General features: G+C 53.1%; 1 protein-coding gene across 1 annotated transcript; it reads left to right on the top strand.

Moving 5' to 3' along the window:
* The first annotated feature begins 8,516 nt into the window (after positions 1–8,516).
* LOC134475941 (uncharacterized) lies at positions 8,517–17,386 on the top strand. The gene is made up of 2 exons (XM_063248096.1): positions 8,517–9,016; positions 14,406–17,386. Exon 2 carries the CDS (start codon positions 14,473–14,475, stop codon positions 16,345–16,347), a length of 1,875 nt encoding a protein of 624 aa, XP_063104166.1. The 5' UTR covers positions 8,517–9,016; positions 14,406–14,472; the 3' UTR covers positions 16,348–17,386.
* Positions 17,387–18,601: the final 1,215 nt, after the last annotated feature.

Below are 18,601 nucleotides of genomic sequence, written 5' to 3'. Positions count from 1 at the left end.
GTGAGTCTGCAGCCTTGCTTACTGCCCTGCCCCACCATCCAAGGGAGAAGAGCCAGGCTTCCCTCACATATAGGGAAGAGCACGGACCTGGAACACCCTGCTGAAGCTGCCTGGCACATAAGGGACAGCCGGTGGCCTGGACCACGCCATCCCCACCTCCAGTGCAGAGTGCCACAGTTGTGTCCCCACCCACTGTGTGACCCAGGGACTCTGCCTGGACTCTATCTGCCCTTGTTCAAGGGGACCACAATAGCTTTTGAACACACTGGCCGGCCACCACTGCATCCACCCTTCCTGCCTCTGAGTAGATGGGTGAGCCCGTCCCATATCCCAGGGACCTTGTGAGCATGGCCTGCCGGTGGTGTCTTGGTTACTTTTCTCTCATTGCTGGGACTGAAACTAGACACCTAAAATGAAGAAAGGAAAGGTTTATTTAGCTCACTGTGGAGGTTTCAGTCTTAAACAGCAGGCTCCAAGGCAAGACGGTGTGGCACCCGGACAACACTTCAAGGTAGCAGCTAGAGCAGAAGCGGGGAACGAGACTCTTCTCCACCCTTGTACTGTACGAAGGCCAAATTATCTCCAGGTCGAGTGTAGCAATCACAATATTTCCTTGCCCTCCTCTTGCACAGGCTCAGGGTATTTACACAGTAAAAATCCTGGCTTCCAGCTCAGTCTCTCAGTTGAACTTCTCAACTGATCAAGTTGACACAGTGTATCAACCATAGCAATCCACGCTTGTCAATTTGGAACCAGTCCCATTTCTTTATTTTTATTTTTTCGAGGGGGAGGTACTGGGAATTGAACTCACCACCTAGCACTTGTAAGGCAGCTGCTTTTCCTGATGGGCTAAATCCCTGGCCTAGGAGATATTTTTTAAAATCACCTTGAAGAAATAAAGGTATGCTTATTTTTAACATTTTGCAACTTAAGAACCTTTTAGAGGGGGCTGGGGATTTAGCTCAGCAGCATAAGCACCTGCCTTGCAAGCAGGCGGTCGTGAGTTTGATCCCCGGTACCGATAAAAATGAAAAAGACAAAAAAAAAAAAAAAAAGAACCTTTAAGAAACAGCACTCTTAACATTAGATTACACCAGAAACATAACATCTTGTCCTTCAACCCCCAATGACATATGTGAATCCCTTTATGCAAAAGGGAATCAGTCCATCTTCAGGAGCTGCCAAAGGCTGCAAGAGTTTCCCCACTGCAGTTTATGTCCCAAGTCTCCTCCTAGATGGAAGGTAAACTTTAGCTGCAAGACCCTGGACAAATGAAAACAAAGTTAAACACTCCCAACATGCAGTGGCACAGGATTGACATTCCCATTCCAAAAGGTACAAAAGGAGGGTACAAAGGATGGGGACAAAAGCAAGTCCAGAATCCAGCAGGGCCAACATTAGGTCCTGTAGTTCCGTGTGCGCCATTTGAGGCTCTTTGTGGCAAACTGTGGGCTCCAAAGCATTTGCGTGACTCCACCCCTATGCCCTTCTGGTGGTGACTGATCCCATGGCTTCTCTCTTAGGCCTGCTCTGCTCAATCTTTGCAGCTTTCCTTAGATGATCCACACTCCTAGATTTTTAAAAATTCTGGGTTGTGCACTGCACCTTGGCTTCACACTCACAGCTTCACACACTGCCCTCTCAGGATCACTGCCTGGCCTCCCCAGGCCTTCTGAGATCGGCGTGGAAGTCTTTTTAATCTCAGAACCCTTGCATTCTCCATGCACCTAAAACCAGCACCATGTGGAAGATGTGGAGGTCTCCTGCCAGCTGGAGTGGTGGCCAGACTTCCTCTCTCTTGGTTGTAGGGGTTGAGTGCCTGGATCACTGGGCTCTCTGAACCTGATTGTGAGGAACAGATTCTCTATGCTGTCTCCATTTTGGAACCTGTGGTGCCCCTTCTGTCACTCTGGTACATGGTGCTCTCTGGCTTTCTTCTCAAAGCAAAGTCTTCCACATTTGCAGTTTGGAGACTGCAAAGGTTAAAAACTTGCTGCTTTCTGTGATGCCTTCAGGTCATATTTTCTATTCTGTTTCTTCTCAGCAATGGTGATCTCAGCTCTATCTTTCCAGTCCACAGTTTTGCTGAAGTTTCCTTTCTGGCCAAACAGTGTTTGAAATCATCATTCTGGGCTCTTTGCTCTTGACTCACAACATAAATCTGGCTAAAAGCCCCCAACAATAGCTTCAACATTCCACTGGCTTGAAATATCTTCTGCCAGATTAATCAGTCCACTGTCCTTAATTGTAGTCTCGGGCAAAGTATATGGACATGAGCAAAATGCAGACAAACTTTCTGCCAAGCCATAACATACATCGACTGGAGTCCAGCAATCAATGCAGTCCTTCTTTCCAGTAGAAACCTCCTGAGCCTGGTCTTTACTGGCAGGCTTTCTATCAGCCTTCTGGCCCCCTCTCTGACCAGAATCTCTCCTACAGAGCAGCCTAAGCTGTTATAGTTCTATCTATTCAGGTGATACCTCTGAACCTTTCTAAACCCTTCCCACAAGCCATTCTCAATGGTCAGGTGCTGTCACAGCACGGATGCCACACTTGGTACCAAATTCTGTTCTGGTTACTTTTTCCTTCTTTCCCACTCACCGTATTTGGGGAACTTTGTGGGATGGGGTTTGTCACCAATCGGGGAATCTATACTCCATGAAGGGGAGCACCCAGCCTTGTCACCATGAGGATGAGCCTGCCACTTATCCAGGATAAGACCCTGATCAGACCTGGTTCATCCTCCATCTAGGACAATGCCTCTGCCTTGTCACTGTGCCTGACATGTGTCCACTCCACAGCTCCAGGCACCCATCAGGCCACACTGCCCAGCCTCTGTGACCCCCAGAAAGTTGCTTTGGCCTGTGACTTCCCAGGATATGCTGCCTTGCATTCTCAGACTGTTCACAGCCTGTGACCAAGCCCCTAGCACTCCCACCTCCGTCCAGAGAGCCTGGCAGTCTGCAACTGGGAGTGTGAGCCTGTGGTGTGACCAGGTTGCTGCACAGAGCTAGGAACCCAGCTCGTTCCTTGTCCAAGTCACCCTGGTATGACCTGCCAACTCATGGCTGAACCCGCCCTCCTCCGGGGGCAGTGCACTGAGAGAGCCACAAAAGGCCCAGGTGAGCCCCACTGGGAGGTGAGGACAGTCAAGGAAGGAGCCAGGTTCTGTGTCTCGCCCATGTCCAGGGGAAGGTGTGTAGCCCACGACTGTGCCTGCTTTCTGCTTGCCCAGGGTACCACAGAACCCTACATGACATCAAGGTGATCTACTGACGGAATGTCCTGTCCATTAACCAGCGGACCAATCCAGGTCTGTGTCCACTCCTGCCCTTCATCCAGGGGCACTACCTGGCATCCATGCAGCTGCACTTCCAAGCCTCATCCTACCACCGCCCTGCTGCAGAATACCAGGTAGAGGTCAAGGCCCGTGACCTCTCGGGGTCTCAAGGCCTCCTCACTTTCAGGGGACCACAAATGGACCGGAATGAAATCCTGCATCTGGGGCCACGCTGGTCTGCCACCCTGGGAGTGAGGATACAAGATTTATAGGGAACTGCACTGAGCCTCCAAATAGATGGCTGAGCTTGCCCTCCATCCAGGGAACCAAGAAGGACCGGGATCCCAGTCAGTCCTGCATCCAGAGGACCAAGCCCTGCCTGAGATCGCACCTGTTCCCCACCCTGAGTACCCCTGGAACCCCTCAGGGGCCTGCTGGGACTTTTGCATTCAGAAGGACAGTGCGGGGCTGACACTGTGCCTGCCCTGCATACTAGTGACTATGTCGTGCCCATGCCTTTGCCCACTCTTGACCAAGACAACCGCCATAGCCCTTGAACCGCCTTGCTGAGCCTGTCCTGCACCAAGCAGAACCTATGGGCCTGTAGCCTTGCCTACTGTCCGGCCACCACTCAGGGACACAAGTGTGCCTGCTGCACCCTACCACCCACATCCAGGGAGAAATGCTAGGCATCCAAGCGCCCTGGTGAGCCTTTCCGACATCCAGGGAAAAGTGCTGGCCCCAGAACTCCCAGTTCAACGGCCTTGCACACTGTGGTCAGCACATGGCCCAGGTCTGTGTGAGCCCTGCATCCAGAGAACCACAGCTGGCTTCTGCCCCTGCTCAATCTCCCTCCCAGGGAGTGTGCTGGGAGACAGTCTGCTCCGCTGAACCCACGCTTGGTCAAAGGGACCGCACTGCATGCTGGCCTCTGAAAATACAGGTGGGCCTGCCCTGCATCCAGGGGACCTTGTGGGCACAGCCTGGGATGGTGCCCGATTGCCACCTTGGAGAGCATGCAGGGCAGGATCTGCCATAGCCCAGGGTGAGCCCACCCACTGTGCAGGGGAGCATACCACTCTGTCACATTAAGGGGGAGCTCAGCCTGTATTCAGGTTAAAGGGCCTGGCCCTGGACTTGGCTTCTCTTCCATCCAGGGCAGTGTGCCTGCCCTGACTCTGCACCTGCCCTGCATCCACTCCACAGTGCCAGGCATCCACCAGTCCAACTGTGGAGCCCACACAACTTCCAGGAAATAGTTTAGGCCTGTGACTGCCCGTGACTGCATTACCAAGCCCCAACACATCCGACCCTTGCTGCCCAAACACCAGGAAATGGCCAAGGCCCCAGACATCTAGAGGGTTGAGGCCTCCTCATGTTCAGGGAACTGCTCAGGGCCTGGGACCGAGCCCTTAACCTCCCCCACCTCCATCTAGTCACCCTGAGAGTCTGCAACCATGAGGGAAAGTCCTTGGAACAATCAGGTTACAGTGCAAGGCCTGGAACTCAGTTTGCCCTCTATCCAGTGAACCATGCAGAGGATCTGCCAGCTGGTGGACAAACTGGCTCTCTTCCCGGTGGAGTGATCCAATGAGCCTGTGAAGGCTCAGATGAGGCCTCCTGTGTGGTGCAGACAGCAAAGCTCAGAGCCTGGCTCTGCGACCCAGTCATACCCAGAGGAGGGTGTCTGGGCCTGCGACCCTGCCTGCTCTCTGACCAGGGAATTGTGCAAGACCCCAGCCAGCCTCCCAAGCCCACATGATTATGGAGGTGACCTTGCAAACCCAGTGTCTTTCCCACTAAGTAGGGAACCATGCCAGGTTCCAGTCCACAACTGCCATTCATCCAGAGGCATCACCAAGCATCCATCAGGCCGAGTTACCAAGCCCCAAACCACCCCTGCTGCCCGAACACCAGTAAATGGCCGAGGTTCCTGACATCTGAAGGGCTGAGGCCTCCTCACATTCAGTGGACCACACTCATCTAGACACCACCCTGAAAGCCAGGCCACCATGTCCTGGGGATTGCATAGAGCCTCCCACAATGTGGCTGAGTTCGCCTTCCAACTATGGCAGCGGGGGGGACGCAGCTCATGCTTCGATTCAGGGGACCTCACCCAATCTGTGAATGAGCCCATGAGTTCACCCTGCATCCAAGGGACTGCACCATACCATAACCCTGCAGGCCAGGGGGCCTTGGGTCCCAAGACCACATGGGCCCTGGAATCATGCCCCTTCTCCATCGGGAGAATAGGCAGGATTAGACAGCTCTCCCAGGTGAACCTGACCCACATCCAGGGGAAGCATACTAAGTGTGGGCTCACCAAATGCCAGGACACCCCACGGAGCCTGGAATCCAGCCATCTGCCATCCTGCCTGCTCTCCAACCAGGGGACAACTGCTGGGACCACCCATTCTCCTGCCAGCACCCCTGTGTTCTGAAGTACAGTGCAGGGGCTGAGGCTTTGTAGAGCCCAAGCAGATCTATACCATGGATGTGACTTGGCCCTTGAACCGCCCTGCTGAGCCAGTCCTGAAACAACCAGACCCTGCGGCCTGCAGACTCGCCCCATCCTTTGTACTTCCTGTTTGTACCTTTTGGAGTGCGGATGTCAGTGCTCTGCTATTGCATGTTGGAAGTGTTTAACTCTGTTTTCACTTGTACAAGGCCTTGTAGCTAAAGTTTGCCTTCTGTCTTGAAGGAGTCCTGGGACTTAAACTGCAGTGGGGAAGCTCTTGCAGATGGACTGAATGCCTTTTGCATACAGGGATGTGCATGAGTCTTGTAGCTGAAGGACAAAATGTTGTCTGTTTCTAATGTAATCTAGTGTTGATAGTGCTGGTTCCTAAGGATGGTTAAATTGTAAACCTTACCAATAAGCATGCCTTTGTATCTGGGGCTGATTTAAAGAAATATATCTGGTTTCCAAGTTGACAAGTGGTGGATTGTTATGGTTGAGACACTGTGTCAACTTGCGCAGTTTAGAAATTTAACAAGGAGACTCAGCAGGGAGCCAGGGTACTTACTTTATAGATATCCTCATCCTGTGCAAAGGAGGGCAAGGAGATTTGTGAGTGCGACTGGACACTGGGGTTGGGGGTGGCCTGCATACAGTATTAACTAGGAGAAGAGGTTTGCTTTCTCCTGTGCTGGGGCTGCTGCCTTGAAGTGTTGCCCTGGTGCCGTGCAACTCTGCCTTGGAGTCAACTGATTATGGACTGAAACCTCCACAGTGAGCTAATAAAACTTTCCTTCCTTCATTTTGGGTGTTGGGTATTTTGTTGTAGCAACAAGAAAAAAGTAGCCACCCCAGGCCCTGCCTGCAAGTTCCCCTGGATGTGGGGCAGGTTCGATGATCAGCTCAGAGGCCACTGGTGTTCGCTGGATGCAGAGCAGGCCTGCCTGTGTGTTGGCAGGCCAGCATGGTCCCCTATACTGAGCATGAGCGGATAGAGTCCCGTTACAGTTCCCAAGATGGAGAGTTGGTGGGGATGCGAGCCCAGTGTAGTTCTCTTGAGGTGGGGCTGGCACAGTCCCAGGCCACCCTCTGTCACTTGTATGCCAGGCAGCTTGAACTAGGCATTTCCAGGTTGGTGTTCTTTCCTGGATATCAGACAGGCTCACCAGGGCATTTAGGAGCCTAGCACTTTTCCCAGGACAGTGGGGCATGGGCAGTCTTGACAATGGGCCAGGCATGGTCTCTAGGACATTAGCTAAAGCTGCAGGCCACAGGGTCCCCATAGTGCAGAATGGGCTCAGCAAGGCGGTTTGAGGGCCATGGAGGTCACTTGGGTCTAGAATGAGCAGGGGCCTGGGCATGGGCCAGTTTCAGTCACTGCAATGTGGGGCCTTCACAGCATCAGTCCCTTGCTTCTTCTCAATGTAGGGGTGATGGCAGGAGTGTGCTTAGTTCCAGCAGGGTCCTGAGGGTGGAGAGCCGGCATGATGGCAGGAAGGGTGCAGGACCCTGGACACACGGTGAGTGCATCCTAGTAGTGAAAGATTGGTGTTCTCCCCATGGGTACAGGGCGGGCTCTCCCAGGGGGGGAGCACAACAATCCGGAACGTTCTCCAGATGGAGAGTGGGCACAAGTTCACTCTCATGTTCTATGTGGTCCTTGGGACCCAAGGCCGGCTTGCCCACAGAGTTATGGGTTGGCACAGTCCCTTGGATGTAGGGTGAACTTGTGTGCTCCTGGCCAACCCAGCGATGTCCCCCAGAGGGAAGGATGGGTCCTGGACCCCGTGAAGGTCCCTGGATGGAGGTGAGCCTAGCCACATTGTGGGAGGCTCTGCTTGGTCCCCTGGATATCCAGTGGCCTCACTCCCAGGATGCCCTTAAGATTTGTCAGGTCCCCAGGCCACAGGACTGTCTTGGTCCTGTGCCACATGTGGTTCCTTGGACATGAGGAGGCCTCAGCCCTCAAGAACTCATGGACCTTGACTGTTTACTGGTGTTCGTGGGTAGGGGTGGGGACTCAGCAGTGTGGCCTGATGAGTGCCTGGCAATGCCCCTGAATGAAAGGCAGGTGTATCCTCAGACCTGGCGTGGTCCCCTGCTTAGTGGGTAAGACTCCCCTATTTTCGGGGGGATCAAGCCTGGCATGCCTGCTTGTGCTCCCGAACCTGACTGGGGAGAAGCCCCAGGCTTCCAAGTGCCCTGGTGAGCCAATAAGACATCCAGGATAGTACTGACCTGGGAGGGCCCAGTTGAAGCTGCCTGGCACTTGAGGGACGGCGCATGGCCTGGGACTGAGCCAGAGAATGGCTCAGGCCTGCAATCACCTGTGCCTGCTGCCTTGCATCAAGGGGACTGCTCAGGGTCAAGGGCCCAGCTCCAAACTCCCCCCACCTCCATCCAGGGAGCCTGGAGGTAATGCTACCCGGTGGGTGAACCTGTGCTGCGAGCTGGTTAATGTGCAAGGCCTGGAACCTGGCTCATCTTCTGTCCAGGGCACCTGTCAACTCGCAGCTGAACCCACCCTCCTCCTAGTGGACTGTAAGTGTGAGCGTGGGAAGGGCCTGGTGAAGCCTTCTGTGTCGTGAGAACAGCAAAGCACAAAGCTGGGTTCTGCACCCAACCTGTATCCAGGGGAGGATGCAGGGTCCGTGACCTTGCCCATGCTCCAACCAGGAGACCACACCTAGACCCCAACAGGCCTGTGGGACCCAAACAACAGCCAGGTGACCTTGCAGACCCAATGTCTTGCCTAATAAACAGAGGACTGTTGGGAGCTCGACCGAGTGATATGAGGCCTGTGGTGAGGAGTGAAGCCTGAGCTAGATTACCCCTCCCATCGAGTATGCCAAGATGGCGCCCATTTCCTGCTCCCTAGCTAGTAAACAACACGCCCTGTAAGCTAGTCTGCCCAGCAACAGCTGACGCTGGCCAATCAGCTCGTCTTGCCTACTTTGATGTGATTGGTCGATGTGTCCATATATATGCTGACACCACCCCTGGGGCGAGAACACACACACCAAGAAGAGGGACTGCTGAGAGAAGCACACAAGGAGCCGTAGGGAACGGACCAGAGGAGGCTTCCCTCAGGCGGGATCCGAGATCCCGGAACAGGGCGTACGGAGAGAGAAAATAAATCAGAGGCTATCCGCCGACTACTCGTGTCGTGTGTTTTTTCCTGCCGGCCGGGATCGACACCGACATTTGGTGGCCCGTACGGGGAACTGATCACCCCCGAGGCGAGGCGGACGACGCTCCAGTATTGCTCTGCAGGACAGGTGAGTAGGGGATAAACCTGGGCTCTGGGTGGCGCGCACCTACAGGGCTTTTTAGACTCCCCTCAAGCTCACGTGTATGTGGCAGGTTAGCCTCACACGGTGAGAACGGACTCCTCAGTGACAGGCATGGGCAACTTACCCACTAAGAGTTCCAAGTCACTGGTAAGAGCGGTGAAAGACCTGCTCAAGATTTCAGGTATATCAATGAGCTCCAAGACACTTACGGAGTTTCTCCAACAAGTAGATGAGGCGGCACCCTGGTTCCTGCCGACGGGGCACTTGTCCCTACCTTGCTGGGAGAAATTAGGTAAGGATTTAGAAAGAGCAGAAGAGGAGCGCCGACTCCCACTTTCGGTTCGGCCGCTCTGGGAGATGATTCATTCATGCCTCAAAGGGGAGAGGAATGGGGCTAAGGATAGCGCAGATGGGCTCTCTCAGGCCCGCCGAGCTTTTGAAGGGGCCCGTTCGGAGTCCTCCCGAGAGGGGTCCGTCGCAGGGAGCGTGCGGAGGCGCTCGCGAGAGCGAGGCAAGAGAGAGGTACCCCCTGCCTCGGATTCCTCGGGCTCAGATACCTCGGAAGGCGAGGACAATGAGGCAAGTGACCCCCCTAATCCCTTTGCAGCTTTACGTAGAGACCTAGTCAAGATGCAGACAGACCTAGAGAAGGGAAGGAAACTCCTGAGCACTCCCCAACGGAAAGCCGTAGAGCCTTCCGCGCCACCCTGGGAGGTCCCAAACACCGGTTCCTGTGGTGAGATGGCGGCCTGGGGCCATCCTCCGTCACCCCCCCCATGGAGGGAGTGGCCTGGACCGTTGTCACATGTAGGGCCACCATCTTGTCTGCCTGGCGACCCGCCATCTTGTGCCCCAAAGACTGGTCGGCCATGTTACAAAGAGATACAATTTTGTGATAGGGAGGGACAGGCATCTCATGGGGAGGCACCACCCTGTGAAAAAATGCCAAGGTCCCAGGGAAGGTATTTTCGTAGATGGACATTTAGAATGGAACAGATTCCTCAAGGGGCGAATGAGTATGAACAATGTGGGCTTTATCCGGTGCTCCTAGCGCAAGGCCAAGGACCCAATTACTGGGAACCACTGGAGATCAAGCAAATTAAGGAGCTTAAAAATGCGGTTGCCACATTTGGCCCTACTGCTCCTTACACTATAACTATGTTGGAGAATTTGTCTGCCGGTGGCTTTCTGACGCCCAGTGATTGGACCCAACTGGCTAAAGCCTGCCTGGCCCCCGGGGCTTTTCTGGATTGGCGCGCCTGGTATACTGAGTTTGCCGCCGAACAGGCTGAAAAAAATGCGGCTAGGGGCCATAGGGGGCAAAATGAGGATATGCTTATGGGTAAGGGTCAGTACGCTCAAGATCAAACTAGATTCCCTCCAAATGTGTATGAACAGATACATAACATAGGCATCCGCGCCTGGAAGCAGGTAAACAACACAGGGGTGGCCTCACAATGCCTCTCTAAAATTGTTCAGGGCAACACAGAACCTTTTGTGGATTTTGTGGCCAGAATGCAGGAGGCAGCTGACAGACTCTTTTCAGATCCGAGTGCTGCTGCTCCTCTTATTAAACAGTTAATCTTCGAACAGTGCACCAAGGACTGCAGGGCAGCCATAGCACCCCATAAAGGTAAAAACATAGAGGCGTGGATTAAAATTTGTAGAGAAATAGGGGGGCCATTATCCAACTCAGGCGTGGCTGCCCTTTTAGCCGCCGCCTTACAACAGACAGGGCCTCAGAAGACCAATCACCCTGGTAAGCCCAGGGGATGTTTCCAGTGTGGGGATCCCAGCCATATAAGGAAAAACTGCCCCAAGACCGGACAGGGGGAGTTTATATCCAAGAGACAGGAATCAGACAGACGAACGGGAACCTGCGAAAGGTGCGGTAAAGGTTCTCACAAAGCAAAAGATTGCAGATCTATTTTTGATGCCCAGGGGAACCGTATTAGTGGCAGGGAGACTACGGAGCCAAAAAACGGCCAGAGGGGGCCCTCCTTACGGACGGGCCCCCACTCCCTAGACAGGACAACACAAGATGGCACCCCCCCACAGGGGCCACCCCCGGGCCAGCAGGCGTGGACCTCTGTGTCGCCTCCAGACTCCTATTAACACCCGATATGGGCGTTCAGGTGGTTGAAACCACCTCCAAAGGACCACTACCCGACAAGCTAGTTGGTTTAGTGATTGGACAGTCCTCCACAGCCCTCCGGGGCCTTACCGTGATCCCTGGAGTTGTAGACCCAGATTATTTAGGAAACATCAAAATCATGGTACAATCTCATATAGGGACCATAGTAATTGATGAAGGGGATAAGATAGCACAACTTTTACTGTTCCCCAGTCTCCATGAGAGACCCCGGTCCGGTCAACGGGTTAGAGGGGGTCAGGGACTTGGCTCCTCTAAGGAAATTTTTGAAGGACTTCATATGACTCTTGATAAAAGGCCCATGCTATCGCTCAGGATTAACGGAAAAAAGATAACAGGACTCCTAGATACAGGGGCAGACCGTTCCATCGTCTCCAAGAAAGACTGGCCCCCTAGTTGGCCTACCAACACAGCTGACAACACACTCCAAGGATTGGGGATAGTGGCTGCCCCCCAGGTTAGTGCCGTGACCCTGCCTTGGGGTGATGAGGAAGGTCACCGAGGACATTTTCAACCTTTTGTCTTGCAGCTGCCAGTATCCTTGTGGGGAAGAGACGTTCTCACCCAGATGGATGTCACTCTTACATCCACCTGCTCTCCCCAAGCCAAAGGGATACTCAAAAATCAGGGATATGTCCCCGGCAAGGGCCTGGGCGCAGCCCTGCAGGGCCGGACATCCCCCGTACCTGTAGAAAAAAGGGAAGGTAGACACGGGTTGGGTTTTTCCTAGGGGTCACTGAGAAACTTCTCCTGCCCGCTCCAATTAAGATCACCTGGAAATCTCAAAATCCAGTTTGGGTGCCTCAGTGGCCCTTACCCAAGGAGAAGCTTTTAGCATTAACTGAGATAGTCAAAACCCAGTTTCAGGCGGGACACGTAAAGCCGTCAACCTCCCCTTGGAATACCCCTGTCTTTGTTATCAGGAAGAAATCAGGCAAGTGGAGGCTGCTCCATGATCTGAGGGCTGTCAACTCACAGATGCAGCCCCTGGGGGCGATCCAGAGGGGACTACCAGCCCTCTCAGCCATCCCTCGGTCCTGGCCAGTCTATGCCATAGATCTTAGAGACTGTTTTTTCTCAATCCCCCTGCATCCAGAGGACACCCACAGATTCGCCTTTACCCTACCCACCATTAACCAAGAGAGTCCTGATCAGAGATACGAGTGGGTTACATTACCCCAGGGTATGGCCAACAGTCCCACCATGTGTCAGATGTATCTTGATTTTCTACTGGCCCCCTTGCGTGAAGCCTTCCCCAGAATTAGATGTATTCATTACATGGATGATTTGCTAATCAGTGCAAAAGATGTGACTGAGTTGGAGGATATGCTTGGCCAATTGGTCAGGGCCCTGAGAAAGGCAAATTTACATATTGCCCCTGACAAGATTCAGGGAGGAGACATAGTGACCTACCTGGGCACCAAAGTCTCCCCCACATCGATTTCTCCACAAAAGGTAACCATCAGAACAGATAGCCTAAGGACCTTGAATGACATGCAAAAGCTACTGGGAGATATAAACTGGATCAGACCTTATTTACACATCCCTAACTCGGACTTAAAGCCCCTGTTCGACCTCCTGAAAGGAGACCCGGATATTGCCTCCCCCAGGGAGTTCACCCCGGAAGCCAGAGTTGCTCTGAGAAAGATAGAGGAAGCCCTAAGTACAGCTGCATTGCGGAGAATTGACTCAGAACAGCCTTTTGAGGTCTGCTTGTTGCAGACCGTTTCTCAACCTACGGCAGTGATTTGGCAAAAGGGACCACTTTTGTGGGTGCACCCTAAGGTCTCACCTGCCAAGATTATCGAACATTATCCGGAAACGGTCGCTTCCCTGGCCTTGGAGGCACATGGCAGGGCTATCCAACATTTTGGCTCTGCACCCCATGCTATTCGGGTACCTTATACCGCTTCTCAAATAAAAATCCTGACTGCTTGTATAGATACGTGGGCCATCCTGAGATGTGTTTTTCTTGGGGAGATAGACAACCAGTTCCCCAGGGACCCCATACTACAGTTTGTTACTCAACATCCGGTGATATTTCCAAAAATCACCGCGTCCACACCACTTACTCCTGCAACAACGATCTATACGGACGGGTCAAAAACCGGGATAGGGGCTTATGTGGTCTCAGGTATGCCTCCGATCAGCATACAATTTGAACCAGATCAACCACAGGTGGTAGAGTTACAAATTGTACAAACCGTCCTCGAGAAGTTCCCAGGGGCCCTTAATATTGTTTCTGATTCAAAATACGTTGTTAATGCCATGCAGGTCCTTGAGACTGCGGGCCCGATTAAGCCAACCTCCAAAGTGACTAATTTGTTTTTGTCTATCCAGACTCTGCTGATAAATAGACACAACAAAATATACATCACTCACATAAGAGCACATACGCGCCTGCCAGGGCCCATGGTACAGGGCAATGCGGCAGCTGACGTGGCCACTCGCCCGTTGTGGATACTCAATATGTTATCTTCAATAGAACAAGCCCGTCTGTTTCATGACAGATTTCATGTCAACGCCAGGACGTTAGCCAACCAGTACCACATTTCCAGGGCTGACGCGCGGGACATCGTACGGTTATGCGGCTCTTGCGCCACATACACACCCGTCGTATCAACGGGAGTTAACCCCAGGGGATTGATTCCTGGCGACACTTGGCAAATGGATGTCACACATATGATAGAATTCGGATCTCTTAAATATGTTCATGTCTCTACGGACACCTGCTCTCATATTATATTTGCGACTGCTGAAACTGGCGAAAAGGTGTCTCATGTAATCAATCATTGCCTGACAGCTTGGGCCGCATGGGACAAACCAAAAATATTAAAAACTGATAATGGACCAGCTTATACAAGCAGAGCCTTTAATGAGTTCTGTGAAAAAATGGGGGTACAGTTAAAACATGGCATCCCATACAATCCCCAAGGTCAAGGAATTATTGAAAGGGCTCATAGGAGCCTTAAAGATATTCTACAAAAACAAAAAGGGGGAATAAGTCAGGGCCTGCCCCCAAAGGCACGGCTCTCCATGGCACTGTTCACATACAATTTTCTGAACCTGAATAACAACAATCACTCCCCGGCCATGGAACATTGTAATCCATCTCCTGGCAATAGGGGATGGGTGAAATGGAAAGATGTCCTGACGGGACAATGGATGGGCCCGGATCCAGTAGTTAGCTGGAACCGAGGTGCGGTTTGTGTTTTCCCGCAGGAACCAGGACGAGAACCATTGTGGGTCCCAGAACGGCTGACGCGTGTGGCGAATCCAACGAAACATAATGCAGGAGACACTCCAAAACTCAACGGCAGCGGACAGCCTAATCAAGATCGGTCCGACCAGGATATTGCTGCTCGACCGAGGAATACCGTATGACTTATGGGACACAGTAATGATTATGCTCTCGATAGTAATTGGCTCTCTTTTAGGGTACGGTGCAGCCAGAGTGGCTAGGCCACGCCGCCTTCCGGCAGCCCCCTTCCTTCTGGTTTTGATGCTCACCACCACTACTGAAATAGGAGCAGACTTGGTGTGGGCAGCAATACATCATCCGCCAGCGCTAGCCGCTATCTCCACCACAGCCCCCTCTCTCCCAAAGTTGTATGCAAAAAACTGCTCCGCCAGATTGCCTTGCATACCAGATATACCGTTAACCATCAGACCCATACGTTTTGACCTTCCCATCACCAATGACGTGGTCATTTTTTCCACTAATAGTAACCCCTCGTGTCACCGGGGATCCTGCGTTAGCTTCCTGCCCCTCCTTGTAAAATGGTACAATACCTCCCTGACGGTGAGGTTGTCTGTCCCATCCCTGCATTCGCCTGGATGTTTTAAAGCTGGCACACTTAGCGGCGGAGTCATCACTTTTAACTCAACCTGCAAACCCCGAGCAGCCATGCACACCCGTCCCGATTTCCCCACATGCCCATACCGTGTGTCCCCAAGCCAAAAAAGACAGATGGTGGACCTGTCACAACTTTCATGGCAGCCCTGTACTGTCGACGGCGTGGGAGTGACTCATCTAAACATGTCTTGGTGGTCCCGGTTCTCTCCTCCATCCGGTAGTAACAACATATTCGCGTTGACCTGGTGGGAGTCCTACCTGAGAGTGAACAACAAGTGGGCAATAAGCTTCCCCTTCCCCCTTAATGAAAATTGGTTGTGCCTCTCCACCGGAGCCTGCATGGACTTAAGACCCATGCTCGCTATTAACGCTTCTGCCTCTAATGGAACCACCAATGTCACCCTTAATTCTGAGGCTGCATGCGTAAAACCGCCCTACTTATGGGTATTCTCTGCTGACATCTCCTTTAAGTGCAGTAACCAACCATGCTTTACAGGGAACTGCTGGAATGGGTCTTTCCCGTATGCTATGTTGGCTCTTCGACCCCCACTGATGTGGGTTCCCTTTAACGAATCTGTTTGGGTTCATCCCGTCTATCAGCAGGACCAACTACCCATGCTCAGACGTAAGAGAGATTTTGGGATCACAGCGGCCCTGACAGCACTGTTCGTGACTCTGACTGCGACGGCTGTGACGGCTGCCGTTGCTCTGACCCAGTCTACGCTGACGGCTCAGGCCTTTACCAATCTTACGGACACCACCTCCCTGGCGCTGAGGGAGCAACAAGAAGTCAACCTCCTCCAGCACAACGCCATAATGGCGTTACAGCAGCAGATCGACCTAATCGCTCAGGAAGTCCAGGGACTCTGGGAGGTGGCTAACAATTTATGTGACGCCAGATGGGCATTCACCCAGTTGTGCGTTACCCCCATCCAGGTCAACCGTTCGGCTTACAGGCAATTTCAGGATTATGTTCTCACCACCTATAATTCTTCCTTTTGGAACGCTAGCGTGCGCCTGGATATGACTATCCGGCAGCTAGATCAGATAGAGGTGCCTATACTTACAGCCTCCTTTTTTGATGATGTCCTAAGCCAGATAGGCTCCTTCTTCAAACCTTCGTCACTTCTTGCGTATGGGATCATTCTTGCTCTTGTGATTGTCACTCTCGTGACTCTTAGGTGCCTGCGGTCGATAAGGGCGACCCAAAAGACACATATGACATTGATGATGTTGCTGGCCCAGAGTCAAGGGGATTCCACACCTAGCGTTTTCTGGGCTCAGGCTAGAAAGGCACGGCTCCTTTAACCAGTACGTGGCTGCCCTCGCCATTATTCTTACGGATGTTCTAGTATTATTACGTACGTCTCCTTCCCCGTCGCGGCTGCGAACTTAGACTAGAAGGACCCCACGCTTAAGGCGTGTTCCCATTGATAATTAGAAAATAGTAATTAGTGATTGTAGTGAACGGGGATTATGGTTGGTAATTAGTGATTACGCGGTTCCTCAAATGTCACTCGGCTGACCCCTCCGTGTCTCCCCCAAGATATAAGCTTTAAGAGTTGAGTGGGCAAGCCAACGACGGGTAAGACGGGAGAAGTTCTCCTGATCAACCTAAGACAGGCTCTACTCCGAGGGTCCTCTAGGGAGTGAGAGTTATGGCATTGAGATGCGAGACCAAGGGTACTGCAGTGCCATCCGCCTCGAGGGTTGAGGGGAAGGCAGGAATGAATGTCTATATGCATCCAGGTTCGGTTCACAAAAGCCTGGCCCTGCGAAAAAATGAACCACTCACCTTGAGCATGGTCCTGGCGCAAGGATATGTACGAGACAAGGTGATGCACAGCAGGGTATAGACCTCTACATTCTCTCATGCCTCGGCCTGCGAAATAGGCCCACTCCCAGACACCTCACATGGACCCACAGACCACACTATCTTAATAAATAAAGAAGGGGGAGATGTTGGGAGCTCGACCGAGTGATATGAGGCCTGTGGTGAGGAGTGAAGCCTGAGCTAGATTACCCCTCCCATCGAGTATGCCAAGATGGCGCCCATTTCCTGCTCCCTAGCTAGTAAACAACACGCCCTGTAAGCTAGTCTGCCCAGCAACAGCTGACGCTGGCCAATCAGCTCGTCTTGCCTACTTTGATGTGATTGGTCGATGTGTCCATATATATGCTGACACCACCCCTGGGGCGAGAACACACACACCAAGAAGAGGGACTGCTGAGAGAAGCACACAAGGAGCCGTAGGGAACGGACCAGAGGAGGCTTCCCTCAGGCGGGATCCGAGATCCCGGAACAGGGCGTACGGAGAGAGAAAATAAATCAGAGGCTATCCGCCGACTACTCGTGTCGTGTGTTTTTTCCTGCCGGCCGGGATCGACACCGACAGAGGACCTCACCAGGTCCCAGTCCACTCTTGTCTTTCAACCAGGAGCATTGCCAGGCATCCATCAAGCTGCACTGCTGAGTCCCCACCCCTACCCATACACCAAGTCTTGAGGGCTGAGACCTCCACACGTGCAGGGTACCGTGGGCAGGTCAGCACTGAGCCAGTCCTGTCTTAGAGACCTGGTCAGTCAGGCCACCCTGCCAGCCAGGCCACAGGACTGCAGGAATCTCAAAGAGCTTCCCAACAGGCTGAGCTCACTTTCCGTCCGAGGGACCACACAGATCCAGGGACCCAGCTCATCCTTAAATCCAGGTACCTCACCAGACCAGCAAATGAGCCACAGTTTTACCCTACATTCAAGGGACTGCGTCAGCTCTTAAACCTGCAGGCTAGCTGATGCTGGGTCCCAGAGACCATGTGGGGACTGGGATTGTGCCATTATGGATCCTGGGAACGAGCCAGATTGGCAAGCTCCCAAGGGGTGAGTCTGCCCCATATCGAGGGGGAGGACACTAATCTTTCAGTACAAAGATGGGCTCACATGGTGTCTAGGGTACCACAGGGGCCTGGAACCCAGCCAACCCTATGTCCAGGGGACCCTACCTTGACTGTGATCCTGCCCGCTCTCTACTCTGGTGACCCCTCCGGGACCATGTACGGTCATGCCAGCACCACTGCATTCAGAAGGGCAGCACAGTGGATGACGCTGCCCTGGTGCCAAATCACAGTGTCTTCACTGAGCCCACGCCCGTGCCTATTCTCAACCCAGGTCACTGCCTTGGCCCTTGAACTGCCCAGCTGAGCCTGTCCTGTATCAAGTGGACCCTGGGCCTGCAGCTGTGCTTATTGTCCAGAGGACCGTGCTGGGCCAGCCAGCATGCATGCCATCTTCCACCCCCGTCATCTGGGGAGAAGCACCAGGCTTCCAAGTGCCCTGGTGAGCCCATCTGACATTCAGGGAAGAGTGCCAACCCGGGAGCACCTGGTTCAAGCTGCCTGGCATCCAAGGGACAGTGCTTGGCCCAGGACCAAACAAGCTCCAGAGAACCGCATCATGCCATTGTCCCCAAGCACTTTCTCTCCCAGGGATCTCACCTGCATTCGATCCACTCCTGGCAGCCTGAACTCTGTCAAGGGTACCACACTGGCCTTGGAACACGTGGGTG

The sequence above is a fragment of the Cavia porcellus genome, unplaced genomic scaffold, assembly GCF_034190915.1.
Source record: "Cavia porcellus strain 051 isolate PalLab524CR breed Dunkin Hartley unplaced genomic scaffold, mCavPor4.1 scaffold_5, whole genome shotgun sequence".
NCBI lineage: Eukaryota > Metazoa > Chordata > Mammalia > Rodentia > Caviidae > Cavia > Cavia porcellus.
This window is presented reverse-complemented; position numbering and strand designations above follow the sequence as displayed.